Source organism: Convolutriloba macropyga, chromosome 7 (assembly GCF_964194025.1).
Source record: "Convolutriloba macropyga chromosome 7, txConMacr16.3, whole genome shotgun sequence".
Taxonomy (NCBI): domain Eukaryota; kingdom Metazoa; phylum Xenacoelomorpha; order Acoela; family Convolutidae; genus Convolutriloba; species Convolutriloba macropyga.
The window spans coordinates 18,316,110-18,336,422 of NC_134474.1; the positions used below are offsets into that span (position 1 = coordinate 18,316,110).

At 35.7% G+C, this 20,313-nt stretch overlaps 3 protein-coding genes across 3 annotated transcripts; all 3 read right to left on the reverse strand.

The window, feature by feature from the left end:
- Positions 1 to 1,723: 1,723 nt before the first annotated feature.
- LOC142342659 (failed axon connections homolog) lies at positions 1,724 to 3,363 on the reverse strand. Its single transcript, XM_075394119.1, has 2 exons — positions 2,947 to 3,363; positions 1,724 to 2,549 (listed from the first exon to the last, which is right to left on the reverse strand). The coding sequence occupies exons 1-2, from the start codon at positions 3,299 to 3,301 to the stop codon at positions 1,942 to 1,944; spliced, it is 963 nt and encodes a 320-aa protein (XP_075250234.1). The 5' UTR covers positions 3,302 to 3,363; the 3' UTR covers positions 1,724 to 1,941.
- A 102-nt stretch (positions 3,364 to 3,465) lies between these two features.
- On the reverse strand, positions 3,466 to 7,563 carry LOC142342966 (failed axon connections homolog; the record flags this gene model as incomplete). The annotated part of the gene is given in 3 exon segments (XM_075394648.1): positions 3,466 to 4,267; positions 7,340 to 7,523; positions 7,525 to 7,563. Coding segments are annotated over 3 exon segments (813 nt in total), but the record flags the coding sequence as incomplete, so codon positions are not given.
- A 70-nt stretch (positions 7,564 to 7,633) lies between these two features.
- LOC142342660 (failed axon connections homolog) lies at positions 7,634 to 9,413 on the reverse strand. Its single transcript, XM_075394120.1, has 2 exons — positions 8,334 to 9,413; positions 7,634 to 8,260 (listed from the first exon to the last, which is right to left on the reverse strand). The coding sequence occupies exons 1-2, from the start codon at positions 8,506 to 8,508 to the stop codon at positions 7,647 to 7,649; spliced, it is 789 nt and encodes a 262-aa protein (XP_075250235.1). The 5' UTR covers positions 8,509 to 9,413; the 3' UTR covers positions 7,634 to 7,646.
- Positions 9,414 to 20,313: the final 10,900 nt, after the last annotated feature.

Genomic DNA, 20,313 nt, shown 5'->3' on the forward strand with positions numbered 1-20,313 from the left:
AATTGCTTTCCATTGCAGAAATGAACATTTTTTTTCGTGAAAAACCGTAATGTTCAAATTGTCGAAATCAGAAGCTTCAGTTTTCGTTATTTCTGTTTGCTTTCAAGTCCTTTTTTGCAATTTTTGCCAGCATGGGCGCTTTTGATAAACCAATGTGCACTCATTCAGGCAGTTAAAGATATACACAGAAAGTCAATAAGTTAACTGATATACAAAAAAAACGAGAAATCAATCGAGCATAAGATACTAATTTTTATTTTCAGCAAAACCCAACGCATTTCCGGCATAAAAACAATAAACACATTTCAAAGCAGTTACAGTATGAACTCCTGTTGTTCAGAAAACTGTTCACCTAAACAATTCAATTGAATTGATATGAAGATATGAGGAATTAATATTTTACGATTTTATACAATTAAAAGAAATTTCAAAAGAATAGCTAACCTATTTTCAGTAAAAATCGTTTGTAAAAAAAAGTTCAAAACACCTGATTCTGACAACGATTCGATCAGAACAAATATAAAGAAAACTGTTGAAGAAGCTTTTCAAAAATTTTTTTTAATTTGAAAAATGAAAAACTTTTAGAGTTACGGAACACAAAGGCGCAACATTTCCATACCTGAAAATCCATTTTTAATTAATTTACTCCTTACAGGAACGCTTCTAGCGTTTTGCAATATATTTTAATTTTCAGAACATGCAAATCTTTTCAGTCGTTGCGCCATTTTTCCCATTTCGCAAATTACCCTATCATAATCAGTAGCTACTTGTCATATTCATCATATCTTGGTATGTTTTCAAGAAAAACTTTCGATGTAATGTTATTTGTCCAACTTCTACCTGCTTCGGACATTTTGGTTCGTCTCTTCTGTGTGATGTGACAAATTGGTATCACACTTTAACTTGATAAGTATTCAGCATCACAGCGGGTAGCAAGAAAAAAGTTTGCTTACGAAGCTTGCATGCGTCGCTCAACATGTTTACTGCTGCTATATTTGTCTTCCTTAGCACTTAATCTTTACTCATCACTTCGTTTCCTGAATCACTTAAACCAGACGTTTTTTTTACGTGACAGAACCTAGGAAGCTTCTCTAATTTATCAAATTATCCTTTGGACTCCTGCTCTGCAATGTTCAACGGCTGTTTTTGCACTGTAATTCATCTCCTGTAGTTCATTAAATGGTGCTTCTCTCAGTAGTGTTGACATTACCTTTTGAGCAATTGAATCAAATTGACTTTACCCTTTGGAGAACTCTGGCTTGGTGCTTTCAATCACCGGCTTCTCTTTACGTAATTGAGATCAGTTTCAGAAAAGCTCCATTGACGTAGAGATTAAATGTTAGTTGCAACTTGATATAGGTTGCACAACACCACGAGCGCGTTTAGATTGTATTCAACCGTTGTGCATTGAAGACATTAACATTTTCATGAACAACGGTAATGCTCAAATGACTAAATTCAGACGCTTCAATTTTCTTTATTTCTGTTCGTGTTCTTAAATACTTATTTGCTATTTATTGCGAGTATGAGCACTTTCGATAAATCGGAGCGCACGTGTTCGATCGATAAAAAATATTACCAAAAAATCGATAAATTAACTGATTTTAAAAAATGGAAATTCAATTGAGCGCTATCAATTATTTTCTAAGATTAGCAAAACCCAACCCATTCAACCCACATTTTAAAGCAGTAAGTATGAACTCATTCTGGTGGTACACAAAACTGTGGATCGGAAAAATCAATTCAATTGATATGTAGAAAAAGAAATCAATATTTTACAATACTATACAATTACCGCAAAATGGGCAACCTAACTACTTTTAGTAAAAATCATATACAAATAGAATCTTAAAATACCTGATTTTGACAAACATTAGATCAGAAAGTCAAAAGTTCTGCAGCGCTAGTCCAGATAAATCCAGTGCAATAACCAATGTGAGTTCAAGATGTCATCCAGGTTCTCCTAACTTCAGCCTTTTCCGCAATTTCCCTCCAATCAGAAAAAAGCTCAGCCTCTATCCTCTGCCTGTAAGCGTCTAGATTCTTTGTTTTTAACACGTGATCATTGAACGGATTGTCATCAGTGGAACAGAAGAAAGTATAATAGACAACCTGCAAAACTGGGAATAACAGACAATCTATGAGGGATATTTTGTCCCCCATGAAGTATGGCTTATCAGCTAAGAACTCAGAACATGCATCCATATCGTCACCCCACGCTTTTATAATCTGTTCACGCGTCATTCTTCCAGTTCCCTGTGCCCAAACGCTTTTCTTAATTTGACTACCAATTACATATCCCACCAAATGGCCAGCAAGTCTATTTCCCACGGCAAGTCTATTTCCCACGAAATGATTCAACATTAGTTTTCCATTATCTGATAAATTGTATCTCCATGCCAACGCAGCGAATACAGATCCGTCACTGATCATGCGTTGAAACGCGCGTGAAATAGCCTTTTCTCTTGCGGTCAAATGAGCGTTCATGTCAACGTTGTAGTCACGCATCAGTCGCTCGATGATGTGAAAGGAATCTGGTATTGACTCACCTGTAAGAAACACTAATTGCATAGATCAGATTGGTATATCAGCTTCGTTTCGCAGAAATTGTCAACTCATGTGAAATACTACTATTTTTTAAATATGCCAACATTTGAAATGGAAATCTCTCCGCGGCAAAATGTACTATATTTAAGCTTTTTACTTCAAATGCTCGTAGACCAGCTACGCGCAAAACACGCTGTCTAAAAAATAGCCATTGCAGCACAGTAGGTTATCATTCTTGCACTCTCAGAAGCAAAACAGATTTAGATCAAGATTTGTAAGATTGCAACTTCACATTTCGCGTCATAGGAGGCAAATAATGCCATCAGTGGCGCATCTAAATTGCATGTTTTTGCTAGAAGCTAAATCAATCAACTATTCATTGCTAATACAAACACTAACCTTTATATTCTACCCAAGGCGACTTCTTTGTGTGTGGATGAGTTGGTGACTTTGTTGTGACTGTGTACGGAATCTTAGCCCATCTGAGGAACATTTCTACACGAATAGGGAAAGGCGAAACTGATATGGAACCACCATATGATGGAAAGGCATGAATGACAATGTCCCCAGCGCCCATTACGTCAAGTGGGTTTAGCAAGATAAACTTACCTGAAATTTTGATCAACACTAACGCAATTATCCATAAATGTTGAGCAAAAATTGTTTGCCTATCAACAAGATTACAGTAATTTAATTCAAATTCCAGTTTGAATAGCCACCAACTATTCTTGAATTCATTGACGCGGGGTTCCATTACTTCTGGACGATTCACTTGATCCTATTTTTCCCACGAAGAACGTACACGAAATAATTCGTTTAAACTTCTTCGATGGTCATTTAGATAAAATTTTTAGCAGAGTATCATGTCACATCGGACACTTGTCTAACTACTATGTTTAGCTTCTGCACAAAAGAGCATAGGGATAAATTTTGAATGATATGTTGGATGAAAATTTTTACAATATACACTAAACGATATTCATAATTCCAATAGGGCTAATTGTTGACTTCCGGTAAAAACAGAATAATGAAATGTAAAAACAGAAAATCACATTTCTATTGAAAAAGGAATAGAAAAATTGGTTCATTCTGCATTAATCACGCGGCAGCTAGCATGATGACCGCACAAATTAAGATGGCGTCCACGTTCTCTTAGAGTCAGCTTTCTCCGCAATTTCCATCCAATCAGGGAAAAACTCTGCTTCGATCTTTTTCCTGTACGCGTCTAGATTCTTTGTATTCAACATATGATCTTTGATAGGATTGTCGTCAGTGGAACAGAAGAAAGTATGTTCTACAACCTCCATGACTGGGAAAGTCAGGCAATCTATTAACGAAACTTTATCTCCCATGAAGTAGGTTTTATCAGCTAAAAACTCAGAGCAGGCATCCATATCGTCAAAGCAAGATTTCAAAATCTGCTCACGCGTCATTCTTCCTGTTCCTTGAGCCCAAACGTTTTTCTTCATTTGCCCGCCCGCGAACTGCGATACAATGCTGCCCAGAACTCCGTTTCCTAAGAAATGTTTGACCATCAGTTTCCCATTGTCCGATAAAGTAAATCGCCAGGCAAATCCAGCAAATAGGGATCCTTCGCTGAGCATACGTTGAAAAGCGCGTGAAATAGCTTTCTCTTCAGCTGTCAAATGAGCATCCATGTCAAGGTTATAGTCCTTCATGAGCCGCTCAATTATAATAAATGAGTCTGGTATTGATTCGCCTAAAATAGAGAAAACGATCATGCTGACCGAATGATTCGCTGGTTTAATAAAATACATTTTGTCAGTTGACATAAACAAGGAGGCTCGGTAATGTGCGATCGCACATAAGGTTCCGACCCCGCTCATTCACAAATTTGGCATAATTCTCTACCAAATGAGGAACAGATAGAAACACTGTATATGAACGAAAAGATAGCCTCCAAAGCAAATAACTCTGTGGAGTAAAGACTGATGCATTAGATTGATGAGATATGCCAATATTAAAAAAAAGGGTCAAGACGAACAGCAAAATTAAACAACAACAACAACAACAACAAACATTAATTACATCAAAAACTTTATGTCCGTTTTAAAAACAAAACTTAATATCAAAGTCAAAATAGTGTCAGATGAAACTGAAACTAAACAAAATAACTTGCAAAAGATATGGGATCAGTCAATAATAAGGCTTGGTAACAATTAGACAATAAAGAACAAAAGCTGTTAAAACAGTTGAAAACAAGTTGAAAAATTCGCTAGTATTTTTAAAAAACAATAATTTCAAAGTAATAAAAACAATTGGAAATCAAGTAAAAAGTCCCATAGTTTTAAAATTTCCAATGCTTCTACATACGGGAATTAAGAACTGTCGGTATTCAATTCTTAATGCGGTTACAAAATAACAACAAATAGAGAACAAACAAAAAATCAGTAAAAACTTGCCAGAAAACGCTTTCGAAGCCGTAGAGCCATACTTTGGCCCTCAATATATGTTTGATTGCAGCCTCGACAAACATCGATCAATTGTTATACGACCTCTAATTAATGTAACTAGGTAACAAGTAGACAAAGAAAAAGGCAAAATTAAGTAATAATAGTTTTTTTCGAAAAAACAATTGTTTCCAAAGAGATCAAAGCCATTAATTACAAAATGAAATAATAAAATAGGTTCGTTTATTCTTCCAAGGTAAATCCTTGAGACCTGCAATTATCTAGAATATGTCTTACGTCTACAAAAAGAACGTCAAAAACGACTTAGATCAAAAACTAATTTACTTTTTTTTGTGTGCAAAACCCGTTTCGAATCCAGTACAGTCATAACGAATTTTTAAAACCTTAGATTTTGTGACACCAATCCCTTCTGACACCTTCACTTGACTACAAAAATGTAATGTGTGGCCTGTAATTAACGAGACTAGTTAACAAACAGAAAAAAATGAACAAAAATTGTGAAGTTAAAACGTGTTTTATTTTGGAAAACAACTGCTTTCAGAGTCATGAAAGCCATCAGTTATCTACTATTATCCAAATATCTGCTCATCTATTTTTCCGTGAAGACCAATCAAACCGTGTTATTCTACAGGAAAATAACCATACCCGTGTTATTGTACGACTAAAAAACAAAATAAGAAGATAAAAAAATTATTTGAAATTCTTCAAGAAAGTGGAGTCGAATCCGTTAAAACCATAATCTAAATCTTCAAGGATCATACTATTATCAATTGTGCTTTATTTTGAACGCCAATAATGTGATATATGAACTGTCAATAGCGTGATAATGTGACAAATTTAGAAAATGTGAAAAATGGGCAAATACCTAAAAATAAAATAAAATTTTAAATCTAGTAGTATCAAAGCAAGAAAACCATAACTTAAGGCATAAAACCGCATTAATGATTGGACTTAAATTCAGTAGAAAGAGGAAGCATTCTTTCATGGCTGACACTAATCTACAAGTTGACCAAATTAAGTGAAAAATAGAGGCAAAGTTCAATAAGCCATTATTTATTTAAAAACCAAAGTTTTTTAAAAGTCAAAACGACCATAAGCTGTCAAGTAATAAACTAGACAAACTAATTTGGAGCTAATTAGGAAGTCAATAGGACCTATTAATAGTGAGCTTTGATTTGAAATTTTCTTTGAAATAATATAAAAAAGATCGATTTTTTTTTTAATAAAAAGACCGACTGATTACAATCCGAATTATTTTTGGATTGTAACAGTACACGATTGGTCCAAAACTAGCCATGCTAATGCTGTTTGTCAATTAAGAACACTTAATTTTTCGAGTGTTATAGATATAGATATTTTGTTATTTAAAAAATCAAAAATAAATGCCGCGTTTTTGATAATCAACGAGTAAAGTTAGCAAAAAACGGCAAAGTTTTAATTACAGAGCAGTCCCAACCGAAGTTGGAGAAATGGCCCTCTTTTTAATCTACAAAGAACGTGTTGGTGGTGTTTGGGTGTGTACTTCCTGCAAATTTAATCAAAGTGGACTAAAGAAACTTATTTCGTGCTGTTTTTGATGAACTCTGAATTTTAAAATATTTAGCCAGAATTTTTAACAAAAAAATAGAAATAGCCTAGAATGTTTTTTTTGTCTTTAGCCATAAAATCAATAAACATTTTTAAAAAGAAAATTTAACAAATTTTATCATAATTGGCGAAATTGTAGTCGAAAATTGGCAAAAATTCCGGAAAATGTGAATAAAATCAACGGAATCCACTCTATTTTCTCAAAAGTTTAAACCTCGATAACTCCCTGTAAAAACGAAAATCAAAAAAGCTTTTTAATTCCATATTCTACGCTGGACAAGCTTTCTAATGATACCAGTCTCAACTCTCTACGGTGAATATATCGATCGGCCAAAATTGACTGAACAAAAAAAAACCATTTGAGTATATAGTTCCTCCCCCCTCAAGAGGGTCGGAACAAAAAGAACGTCAGTTGATAAAATTCATGATTTGTCTGAACGTAGAAAATGCTTTTCAAAAAATTTGCCCCTCAATCATCGAAAAGCTGTACCTCTCTGTTATTAGTTGCGTACAGTTAACCATTCCAGCATTCCGTAAATAAAAATTAGTCTTCAAGAATTTTTGATATCTACTTTTGTGATGAAAGCTTGTCTCCGTAAAAGTTTTTACCTTTGCGCGTAAACGGCTTTGTATAAAACATAATTTTTTTATTTTACAATCGAAATTCTAGGAATCTGTTTTACTGTTGCCCCAGAGGTCATAATATAAAAATAGCATTTATTTCGGAACAGATATTATCGTTAATGTACGTAGTTGGAGAAAACTTCTCCGACCTTTATACTCCATCCAAGGTGTCTTCTTCGTGTGAGAATGAGTTGGACAGTTGGTTGTTACCGTGTATGGAATCTTTGCCCATCTAAGAAACATTTCAACTCGAATAGGAAAAGGTGAGGCTGATATGGAGCCACCGTAAGGTGGAAAGGCGTGAATGACAATGTCTTCAGCACTCATGTTGCCAATTGAACTTATCTGAAAGTTTGCTGAAAATGAGAGCATTTCAAATTATGATTAATCATCCTAAAATGTCGGTTCTAACATAGAGTAATTAAATTTTATCAACCTGTTCAAAACAGTCAAACGTTAGATTTTATTATGACCATTGTCTAACGGTTTCCAATTCCTTCTAGACAATTTACTCGCTGCAATTTCTTCCCAGTCAGGGAACAACTCGTTTTGCAACCTGCTTCTATATTCGTTGAGATTAAGTCTTCCAATAATGCCATCTCGTAACGGACTCTCGTTTCTCGAATTTTCTGATGTATGGTAAGCAACTTGTAGGAACGCAAATGAGATGCAATCAACTGAAGACATTTTATCACCCATTAAGTACGGTTTGTCCGATAAATAAAATGACAGCGCATCAAGGTCGCCACTGCATGTCTGCAAAATGTGTTCATGTGGCATTCGTCCGATTCCCTGAGCCCAAAGTTGTTTCTTAACCTGGTTAGCTGCAAGATATGAGGCAGCAATACCCCTCAACTTTTTCTTCCTGAAAAAAGTTTTGATGGTATTTCTACCACTGTCTGACATCAAGAAACTCCACGCCGACCCACTGAAAATAGTCCCTTCGCTCAGCATTCGCTGAAGAGCATGAGATATAGCTTTCTGCTCCGATGTTAAATGCCCATCCATGTCTATTTTGAAGTCCTTTTCAAGTCGTTTGATGATGTAATAGGAGTCAGCAATTTCTTCCCCTAAATTAAACACTCTTCGGATAACAATTTTAGAAAAGTTATCTACGCCTTACTCACGCGTTACTTTATTCACCTTTATATTCAATCCAAGGTGTCTTCTTCGTTCTTTTGTGCAACGCATTTCTCAACGTCGTCATATAAGGAATGCTTGCCCATCGAAGAAAGGCTTCTACGCGAATCGGAAAGGGTGACGCTGATATGCATCCTTTCAGAGGAGGAAACGTGTGTAGTACAATATTAGAGGCCATTTGAAACTCCCAACATAGACGACTTCTTGACAGTTTATACAAACGATTATTAAGATCCCAACTAGAAACTTCAGATATGATATCTTGTCACTGGGCGTAGTAATTCCTGAAAATAACCGAGATTTCGGACAAATTTATCTAAAACAACCCGCGGGTGGGAATCAATTTTAGGTGTGGAGGGTTTCAAAGTGCTTCTATTACAGTTAATTTCACAGCATAAGATTTAATATTTAATCAATATCGGCGCTCTATACATTGGACTTTTGGCAGCAAACTGCCGCCGATTGAGTGAACCTGCTTTAATCTCAACAAATCGAATTAAAAAACCGATAGGATTTAAATCAATGCTACAAGAACACTTGAGTTAGGCAATAACATCACATGCAAAAATTATTTCTGCAAGTGTACAATAAAAATGACCCAATGGTAATTAACCCCTCGTTTGAGAACAATTTTAAAAAATAATTTGGAAAGAGGCAAATGTGTACTCAAAAACTAGATCAATTTTAAAACCTCGAATTTTGGCAATAAATTGCAGCTTCATGACTAAAAAGTTATCAGGTTAACAACGTAAAATAAGGATCTATTCAGTTTTGGCATCATGTCTTTTTTTCTGAACTCACTTACAAACTCTGAGTTCCTATGTAGCATGTATTATGTGAAAAATAACACGTGTGGCTATAGGTGTCATTTATACCCCCCACTAGGCTGGGGGATCAAAATGATCCGTGGGTCAAAGAGGAAAAATCCCGAATATGGCGTTTCAAATCAATCTCAGAACTTGCAAATTTTGAACATTTCAGGGTTAAATTATTGATTAAGTTCAGAAGATCACTGGTTCCATTACATCGCTACAGTATAAGATAGACTCCTACCAAACCTTTTCTCTTCAAGAACAGTTTTTGAAGACCGTAATATGAAATGGGTAAATCAAGAAATGCCCCTCCGCAACCCTGGGTGAATATTGGCTGATCCGGAGCCCTCCCAGCACTACGTCTTCAGTTTCATATCAATGAATGCTATGACAAGGACTAGTAACCCAAAATGTCCTACCTGCAAGAAGTCAGTGAAAAATGATATGACGGCCAATTGTTGCGAAAAGTGTGGCAACTGGTATCACGGAGTTTGTGTTTCTCTGAAATCGATGAAGTTAAATGGCTTGGCGCATCCCGAAATTGTGTTTGGCTTTGCGATATAGCAATATTTTTACCACTGATGCTAAAATTACCTCCGTTCTTGAATCATTCGAAAACAAATTTCAACTGTGCTCGATAATGTAATACCCAAGGCCATTGAAAAAGTTGCTGAAATGGAACCTGATTCTGTAGCTGTACACCGCGTTCGCCAAATGTTAACCAGAGCAATGTCATCATTCATCGAGATAGAGACGACAGTATGAAACTTATTGTTACTGGTGTACCCGAAAGTGGAGATTCTACTAACGGTCGGATTGACAATGACTTCACAGAAATAGATGGTATTTTGAATCACAATGGACTTAAAGCCGACGGTAATGTTGTCTCTTTTAGACGGCTGGGCAAATCGATGTCACAGAGTGGTGAACGTCTTAAATGTAGACCACTCTTAATTACTTGTGAGAGTCCCCATTTCTTATCTAGATGTTTTGCACGAAGTTTATAATTGCAGGACTACAAATATCCGGTTAATCTCAAAAATTTTCTTTCCTCGTCCGAACGTGAAATCGAAAAGAAAATTCTTCAAAAACGGTACAACATGATTCATAGGGAAGTTAAAAAAAAACTGATTTTAGAATCAAAAAGCTTAAATTGTACTATAAGGCCGATAATGTTCCTGTCATGGAGGTAGTTTCATGACTGGAAAGCCTAAATTGTTTGATTCTTAATTTCCAATCAGCCAGAAGCCTTGAGATATGTCACAATATTTTGAAATTAGCTTTGACCTCGGATGCAAATTTTGTCTTCCGTACTGAGACCTGGCTCTCGGGAGAAATCAATATTTCTGAAATGTTTTTGGGTTCCTGTTATCAAATAATATCACGTAGTGATCGGGAAGTTGGAGAAAATGGAGGAATTCTGATTGCATCACGTTCTAACGGCGATTTAGAAGCCTTAGATTTGACGATTGCAGCTTTTTCTTTTTGTTGTTGCTGTGCTGTTATCTGTTAAGGAATTTTATCATTCTTCGTTAATGTCTACATACCTCCAGCGTCGTGGCGTTACTCGATTGAAATATCAACCATTGCAAATTGTTTTAGCAAATACATCAATTTTTTTTCTTCTTTTGCTTATTCTAGAGGTATGGCAAATTACTCCAACTATTTTTTTGGTGGCTAGAATTTTCCGAGAACTCATTGAGCAACCTTAACTGCTAAATGCACTGTCGAACGACAATTTCTTGATATTGTCAATGACTGTGGTCTAAACCAGTTCATTGACATACCAACACACAGTCGCGGCAACATTTTAGATCTCGTTTTAGTAGACACTCTCTCCTATGCGGTTCTAGATGCCTCTTTTACTGACCACAAAGTTATTTGCTTTCAAGTGGCGTTATATAGTCGCAGCACTTCTGCAATGGACTATGCTAAATCGTCTTTCAATGTACTCAATTTCAACACAGAATTTAAAAAATTTTATCGGTTTTTGTCTTCTGATCCGTCCCTTCACCTTGACTACTATCAATCTTGGTACGATTACTTTTAGTCGGCTCTGTCAAAATCTTTGAAAATTAAGCGCAAAAAACGACTTGACGTGCCAATTTTCATTTCTTCTCAAACAATGCATCTATTGAACAAAGGTGACACAGTTACCAGAAAACTATCAAAAGCGTTCTCTACCAATGTAGATTTTCAGAGGCTAAAACTGAATGAAGACATTGATACTTCTATTGAACTGGGTAGATTCTCCTTGGTTGAACAGCTCAACTTGAAAAATACGAAGCATTGTAATCGATTGCTGCGGTCACTGAAAACAAATTCGATGTATACTTCCTCGATGTTTTTCGGCAGCATCAAAGCTGTTAGCAGCTTTGAGAAAGCTCAGCTTTTTAATACGTTTTTCAGTTCGGTTTTCAAAGCCAGCACTTGCCTTTTACCAGAACTCCAAGCGGATGGTAGCATCCACTTGGAAGATTTCTCTTTCACAATTGACGACGTGTACAATTTGCTAAGCAGAATTCCCGACGATTCATCAACGGGCATGGACGCAATTCATTCTTTTGTACTAAAAGAGTGTGCTCAACAATTGTCACTATTGGTCTTTGAGTTTTTCTTGCGGAATACTAAGTTTCAGCAGTGGCCTTCTCAGTGGAAAACATCAACAGTTACTCCGTTTTACAAATCTGGGTCAACATCCGATGTGACAAACTACAGACCTATCAGCATCCTACCTAAATTGTCAATTGTTTTTGAGCGTTTAATACTCAACTTCATTTACTCACGAGTCTGTTCCAAAATAAAACGTGATCAGCACGGGTTCATGAAGTATCGTAGCACGGTCACTCAACTCATTTCATACTTGGACAAAGTTTATGCTGCTACAGATAAAACTCACGTTTGCTTGACTGTATATTTTGATGTGAAAAAAGCTTTTGATTCAGTTTCGCAGGGGTTATTGTCACATAAATTATCTTCATTCGGTTTTGATCACAATCTCCTAATGCTCTTTCAATCATATCTCACCGGTCAAAAGCAAGTTGTTAAAGTTGAGGGATGTTTTTCAAATGAAGCAGTGGTGACGTCAGGAGTCCCTCAAGATAGCGTGCTGGGTCCACTTGTCTTTATCATTTTTTAACGACGTTACAGACTCAATACAACATTCTGAATATTTTCTTTATTGCGATGACCTTAAATTGTTTTTGTTTTTCAGTCGACAAAATTTAAAATGATATAGACAGCTTATCCTCCTGGTCAATCAAGGGTCGCGCTTGAAACACGTGGGTTCAATTGTAGATTTGGGCATCACTGTGAGCAGTTTATTGTGTTGGGATAAGCATGTTGACCTCAGCATTGCAAAGGCTACAAAATTTTTAAATTTGTTGAAGCGTAGTGCTCCAATCGGAGTTTATGTTTCTAGAAGAAAGCTTTTATATAAATCGATGCTGTCGTCTATTTTGGAGTACGGTTCGCCTGCGTGGTATCCTTCAATTTTGGCTTTGCGAAAATTGGAAAAGTTTCAACACCGCTGTCTCAAATGGGTTCTGAATAGTAAGAAGTCTTACCTTGAAAATTTGAAAATCTTGGACATCTTGCCCGTTTCTTTTCAGTTAATAAGAACAGACCTACTCCTTCTATGGAAATTACTAAATGGTTTTATTGATTCGAATCTTAATGCAAATTTTGTCACCTCGACATCAAGAATTCATCATTTTGGACATTTTGAAATTTCAAAAAACAGGAAATTTAAGACAGATGAAAACTTTTTGAATCGATCTCAACGTGCCGCAAATCATCTGATGCGAATGAAGATTATCGACTTTGACATGTCTAAACGTCAGTTTACGTATGCAATTGACCAGTTTTTACGCACTCGAATTGAATACTTTGACCGGGAAAACTCTACTACCACCACTACTACTACTACTACTACTACTACTACTACTACTACTACTACTACTACTACTACTACTACTACTACTACTACTACTACTACTACTACTACTACTACTACTACTACTACTACTACTACTACTACTACTACTACTACTACTACTACTACTACTACTACTACTACTACTACAACTACTACTACTACTACTACTACTACTACTACTACTACTACTACTACTATTACTACTACTACTACTACTACTACTACTACTACTACTACTACTACTACTACTACTACTACTACTACTACTACTACTACTACTACTACTACTACTACTACTACTACTAGTACTACTACTACTACTACTACTACTACTACTACTACTACTACTACTACTACTACTACTACTACTACTACTACTACTACTACTACTACTGTTTAAATGTATCAATAAAATTGTATATAAAACCAGCAGCTGGGAAAGTAAAACAAAAGACACAGCATTAGAAAACAAACAACTAACGACCAAAGCAGATGAGTCAAACAAACAGCCTCCTTTCTTCAACCACAGCTCCCATTGAAGCATCGAAATTTTGCGCCGCCTAACCGTCCTTGACCCACGAATGCACAAGATGGATTTCCCTAGGAGAGCAAAGCTGATTTGTCCTTAGATAAAATATCAGCGTAGCTGTCCTCTTTTCACGCAGAGTGTTTTGATGCCCGTTGTTTAAGCAATTTTGAAGCTGATGGGCCAGCTCCACTAGTGCATGCGAAGACAAGGGGATAAAATGTTGCTTTCTCAACCTCAGTTATTCTTTTTTCATATTCGTTCTGTTTAAAACTTATTTGGTACTTGTAGGCTACACTACTGCTTTCAGGGCAACTTTTTTTCAGCGTGTAGAAAATTTTCACAATAAAATAGGTTTTTTTAAACCGCGATACTCAAATCCCGTTGCCCTTGATATTTAATCTTGCATCAACATCAGTTGTCGTTGATTTAAGAGCAAAGTTTTCCCCTTGCAACGGCTGAAGATGAGGTTCGATCTCTACATCATGACAGAAGTCCCTTAACAAGTTCGCAAAGGAATCGCGAAGTTCATTATGTATCATGTGGGTTTATCCTCATTTCGGACAAGGGAAGGCATGAGCCAAGTATTCATAGCATGCGCATTGTAAAGGCATCTGCACCGGGGTCCCAGCCATAGCGAACGTCAATGCCATCACGAAACTCGCTTTTCGTTAATTCAAAGCGCTTCAAGGGCATAGCGTTCAACCATCTTGATGCTCCCTTTTACTAGCTAAGCCAGGTGAGCGAATCTCGTTCTTACTCAATTCGCTCTTAATTCTCCTCTTTTTTGGTTCAGTACCAAGCTCTTTCTCCTTCTTTTTTTTTTATCTTACGATATGTTGTTGCTTTGGCTGTGCTTTGGGCAGAGATAGAGATAAGGGAACTGACAGTTGAACTGATCATTCATATTCCTTAAAATTTTAATTTGCTTCAGTTTTTATGGATGTACATACCAGCCTTTTTTTATCGGCAACGAAAAGATTTTTAGATATTTTCGGTTTTAGGCGGGATTTCTCAATAGATTAGATAATAGCTCATCCTTGATTGATTTCTCACATTAGCATTTATACTAGGTCTTCAATACTAGGTCTTCAATACTACGTGTTGTACGAGCTAATGAAGTCAGTGCATGCTGAGCGCATCAAGTAAACTATTTATAAACATCTTGAGGTGAAGCACTGGTATGAAAGGCCAGTTCTTTAACAACAATTTCCACTGTTTTTTTGACCTTTCTACAAATTTTTTCTCTGCATTATCAGAATCTATCACACTACCAAGTATTCCTTGCACCATCATTTATTTCCACTTCGTCGTGAACAAAAAATCTGCTGTTTTTTTCAAAAAATGTTTTTTGGTAATGATGTGGCATTTGCTAAGATGGTAGCTTAAAACAGGGCCATGTTTTTTTAAAGATTAATTTTTTTCAATTGTTATCAGAACCGACAGCGATGCCATCGTCCGCATACCACGATTGAACAGTAAAGCAATCACAAAAAGTTTCAACTAAGGGGTTAGTGGCAAATCCATACAATTACATCACAAGAAGTTTGTCTTGGGTTGAACCTTTCCGGTAGAACTTTGTTTGTTTGTTATTAATTATATTTCATCGCTCACGATGTAAATTACGTTTGGATTGAGAGACAATTAGGCATTGTTTTTAAAGTTTTGTATAACAGGATCACGGTTCAGACTATTTGAGACTATTGAAAGTTTTTTTTGAGTCGATAATCATGATCGCCTACGAACATTTTTGTAAAGAGAAGCTCTCAATGGAAAAATTGCATGTTGAATTCCTCCGTTTTGACCCATGCATTGTTGCTGATCACCACCTAATATCTTAAGGTCGGTTTTATTACATTTGACAATATTTTTTCGCATAATTTGCCTGAGCGTTTTCCTGATTCCTATCGGACGTACGTATTGCACAAGCATTTATCATGAACTTTCAACCAAAATGAAGGATACGGAAAAAGGAAAGTCCATTGAAAAATAGCTATGAGTATTGCTATCATAGCAAACGTTTTGCATAAATCATTTGAGGACGACTTATAGAATGTCAGAAGCTTTTGCCAATCGTTAGCATCCAGGCTGGAAGGGCCATGATTTCCATGCGTCTGATGGCAGATTTTTTCACCATTGAGACATTGGGTTTTTCAAATATGGAATGAATGTAAAACGTTTAGATGTTCATTGCTCACTAGATAATTCAAATTGGCTCTGCCTGGTTCAAAATCTTTCTCGCGTAAGACATCAAAGAATGCTTTTTTTGTCAGTTAAATAAAAAACTTCAGCTTCTACTTCTTCTGTAGGATTTCGATTGACATTGGAAATTTTTCATGTCTACATGATTATCAATTTTTTTGTAGTCATCAGCAAATTATTTTGCTTAAGTTCTACTCAGAAATTCCTGGAAAGCTTTTGCTTCAAGAAACAGGGATTTTAACCTTCAATCTAACCGTGTTGCAATGGTTTTGTTTTTTGGGGCGTCATCTTTTGCTCTTGTCCTTGCATGAATGAGATGAGGCATCACCATTATTCAGTACATTCCCGTTTCCGCGTAAGAATTATATAAAGTGACAGATAGGATTTCATTCAAGTTCTCGGTGAATTTATGGCCTGGCTTGTTTCTTGAGAGCGTAATAAAAGTTGCTTTCCAATGAACAACTTGTCTGTAGATGGTCTTCAGAGGCTTTTTTGCTGTCCTCGAGGTTCAGCCAGTAACTGCAGGTTTGAGAGAGGCTTCCCTAGAAACTTGCGATGTTTGGCTATTGGCCGCTAAATAGCATAGAGTTGTTGCCTCTGAGAAGATTAGAGTTGCTTTCGTTACGCAGCTTACGCAGCGGAACTGCTCATGATGTTCTTGCCTAGGGATGAGTCCGTTACACTTAACGTGCTGAAATGTGGCGCATGATTAACTCCAAAATCATCCACTTCTGAGCTGAAATGAACATTTTGAGCAATGTGACCGCTTGGACTTGTGGATGGGATTTAAATAGGAGAGACGGTTATTAGACTGAAAACATATGGTAAACTAACGAGTGACGAAATCAAAAATGCGGGTTAAATAACAAGCAGACATATGATTACCATAGAAAGGGAAATATATACTATTTTTGCAGAAGTGATTTAAAAGGAAATTGGTTTATGGGGACAGAATTTGAATGGTTGGATAAAAAAAACCTATTTATCTAATCATTCGGTTTGAAGACCGTAATATAGAGAAGTATGACAGTAAAAACAAAATAGCGCTAATGAGGGAGCTTATTCCGCTAGTGGAAATTGGTTGAGTTTGCCTCTTACTGAACAATTTTTTTCATGAGCTTCAAGTAACTCAATTAAATCGGCTGAGAAGTTTGAGCCAGCAGGCGAAATGGAAGCTAATTGTGCAAAATTAGTGTTCCGGTGAATAAAGAAATTTTTTGAAATTTGAGGCACTATAGTCAAAAACCCACATTTATCTGTATTCAGGTTTTCTTTAACACCACCAAAATAATACCCTTGAGCGCTATTAAATCTGTGAGAATCGCAATGAAAAATAATTGTTGAAACCTATGCAAGAAATATACTGAAAATGCGCTGAAGAAATTAAGTAAGAGTTGCGCTGAAGATGTACAGTAAACTATAATTTCCAGTGCTCTCTCAAATTTTTGGCGCAAGTTGCGGCTTTCTTACATAATTTCATTGCTTTTCTTACAAAATATGCGACGAAGCAACCCTGACATCTCAACTTGGGAAGTGTGGAAAAGCAACAATTTGATATGTGTTTAAATTGAAGACAAAAAAAACAAAACAGCATCGTCCGCAAAAAAAAAATGATGGGCAAGCCAAGCTGTTAACTTTTGTACTCTATGGGAAAAAAATAACAAAAAAAGCGGACATACAACCAAACTTTGAGTGACACTCAAAAACGCTTTAATTCCCCATAAAAAAGCTATGAAAAACATTTCGGCCGCGGAGTGAATAATCTGTCAGAAATCACTGAACACCAAGGAATATTCAGGATCAATTTATTGGTTAAGAAATCAAGAATTCGTGATAGTAAACATCACAGGCAAGACTATAGATCACTTCCAACATCAAAAACAGATTTTCTTCACTTAGATAAGAATTAAAAAGCATTGGAGTCATTTAGCTGCAGTGTCGTCTTTGGAGAAAAACACACTCTAGGATGTTTGTTCGTCAAATAATTTTTTCTGAAAATTAGCCGAAATGTATTGACAGGATTGGAGGGGCACGCAGAAATACGCAGAAGTTTGAACGTTAATTCACTATTGTTGGATTATGGGTAGCTAATATATGTAGTGAACCAGCTTATACACATACCTTAAATTAATTTCAGTTTTTCCATGACCAATAGAATGCTTACCTAAAGCAAAGCAGGACTGATTGTCCACAAAAATTATCAGAGATAATTTACCAGAAATTCTCAAGTCCTCTAGAATTCCACTTAGATGGATAGCTTCATTACTGGCATCAACAACAGAAACAAACTCTGCTTCAGCAGTTAATGTTGCTACAGATTTCTGGGCCTTACCATCCGAAATTACTACACCAGACGACTCACTTAACCTATAACAAAAAACCTGAAGCACGCCTCCTGATATCCATGTTTCCTGTCCAATCAGGATTAAAAAAATTCAACAAACAAAAAACCTGAGTCTTTCGCAAAGTCAAAGTCCAAGTCATTTTTCCTCTTAAGTAACTAAGAACACGCTTGGACACTTTCCATTAAATTACTCCTGGATTTCCAACAAAATAACTTAAAGCATAAGCAGCAAAACGAATAACGTTTCTACTCGACAAAGGTAGATAGTTAAGACAACCTACCAATTTTCGAAAGTTAGTTTTTCTCATTCTCCTCACATTGCTCCTCAATACCCTCCTGAGGACATTCCTTTTTTAAAAGTTTGCAACTTTCCTCCAATGGTTTACCAATTGGCCTACAGTAGTTCATTTTGGAAGCTTATAGAATTTTTTCAATTTATTTCTCTTGACTAATTTTTAATTCCAAGAAAATCCTCTCATTTTTCATTCCTAAGAACAACGCCAAATCTGAATAACCACCGATTTTAAACTCTTTGCAAACATCACTATGGAACTAATCAGATAAGTTTCACAAAAAAAAACCCAAACGATTAAGTCATCTACCCACAAATAAAGAAACCCAAATTTTTTTTATCCTCCTGCCTTTTTTAAGCTATCACTCGTCATAATATGAGTTAATCAATCATAGTCTAATCAAGAAAGCCTTAAATATCAGAAAAATAGTTTCTACTAGATGTTTCTAACCATACAAATTCCTTTTTAGTTTACAAACTAAGAGATCAAAAACTCCAGGTTGTTTAATGACTACGTTTTTCAATTGGAGCATTTAAATGAGCAGATTTTATGTCTATCTGTTTTTATATAATAATTGTTAGAAATAGCCAGAAACATCAAAATTATAATGTTGAAAGTCTAGCTGTAGGTGAGTAAGTTTCATAAAAACGTTTTTAGAAAACTTGGTTAAAACCTGTTGAAACAAAGTGAGCTTTATTACGACATATGTCACCATCAGAAGAAATTTCAAAGCAAAACGCTCTCTACCTCCTTCCGGTTCTTTGTCACTTTTTGCCAAGGACCAAACATTGTCTTCAAACAAACAATTGTATTTACTTTTCATTGGTCCGAGCCAATTTGGATTTTGCAAAGCCTCATCAACATTTCTTGGAAGCAAAAGATAGATAACGAGTTAAATCAAAAATGAATTTTCATTTAAATTATTATCAATTTTGTCCACTAATTTTGGCGTTTCCGTATGTTTGATTCAATATTCATTTTTTTTAAACTTACGTTTCTGGATATTCAAGTTTTGAGTTCTCCTTTTTCGTCTTCAAACCCAATCAAATAGCATTTACTATTATCAGTTTTCCCAGAAAAAGTTCCCTTTTTTAGAATTGATCTATCTTTTTGAGAAAGGATTATTCAAAATGCATAAATGCCATATATCAAAAAGTTTTGAAAAGAGATAAAATAGGTTTTTCGTTGTACATCATTTCAAAAGGTGTTTTCTCTAGAGCTCAACGCAAAATCATGTTTTTGGCACAAAAAGCCATGTTTACGGCGTTTGTCAAATATTTTTTGTCCAACCAACCGCTATACAAGAAACATCAAATCAAAGCAACAGAACATTCCCAAATTCTTTCAATTTTTCCATTTTCTTGTAAATCATATGGAGAATTTTATAAACGAATTCCTTGGTTTTTACTATAGCGCTTAAAGTCAATTGAAATATATTCTCCACTTCCATCAGAAACTAAAGCACCTTTTTTTCTAACATCAGCACAAAACTGTTTAAAGTTATCTGGGACCTCGTCTCTTGTTATTATAAAGAAAAATTTTAAAACGACTGAAACTATCTACAAAATTAATGGCAAAACAATGGCCATCAATAGCTTCAGGAAAAAAATTTCCTAAGAAATCTGTATGCAAAATGTCCAATTTTTTTCGCTCTTATCATGCTATCTCCTCGAACAGGCTGTTTTCTCTACCTATTTAACTCACAAACTTCACAACAATCATTTTTCAATTCGTCATTTTTTATACTTTCAACAAAGTCTGGCAGGCGTTTCAAATCAAAGAAACTCTTTTCTTTGCAAGCAACATTTGTGAACTGTCAACATTAACGCAATTTTCATTAGAACAAGGGAAGTTTTCTACAATAACAAT

Coding starts and splice junctions, on each gene's coding strand:
- LOC142342660 (XM_075394120.1), bottom strand. CDS start 8,508: ATGGCCTCTAATATTGTACTACACACGTTTCCTCCTCTGAAAGGATGC. Junction 8,261..8,333: donor ACCTTGGATTGAATATAAAG/GTGAATAAAGTA, acceptor TGTTTAATTTAG/GGGAAGAAATTGCTGACTCC.
- LOC142342659 (XM_075394119.1), bottom strand. CDS start 3,301: ATGGAACCCCGCGTCAATGAATTCAAGAATAGTTGGTGGCTATTCAAA. Junction 2,550..2,946: donor GCCTTGGGTAGAATATAAAG/GTTAGTGTTTGT, acceptor TGTTTCTTACAG/GTGAGTCAATACCAGATTCC.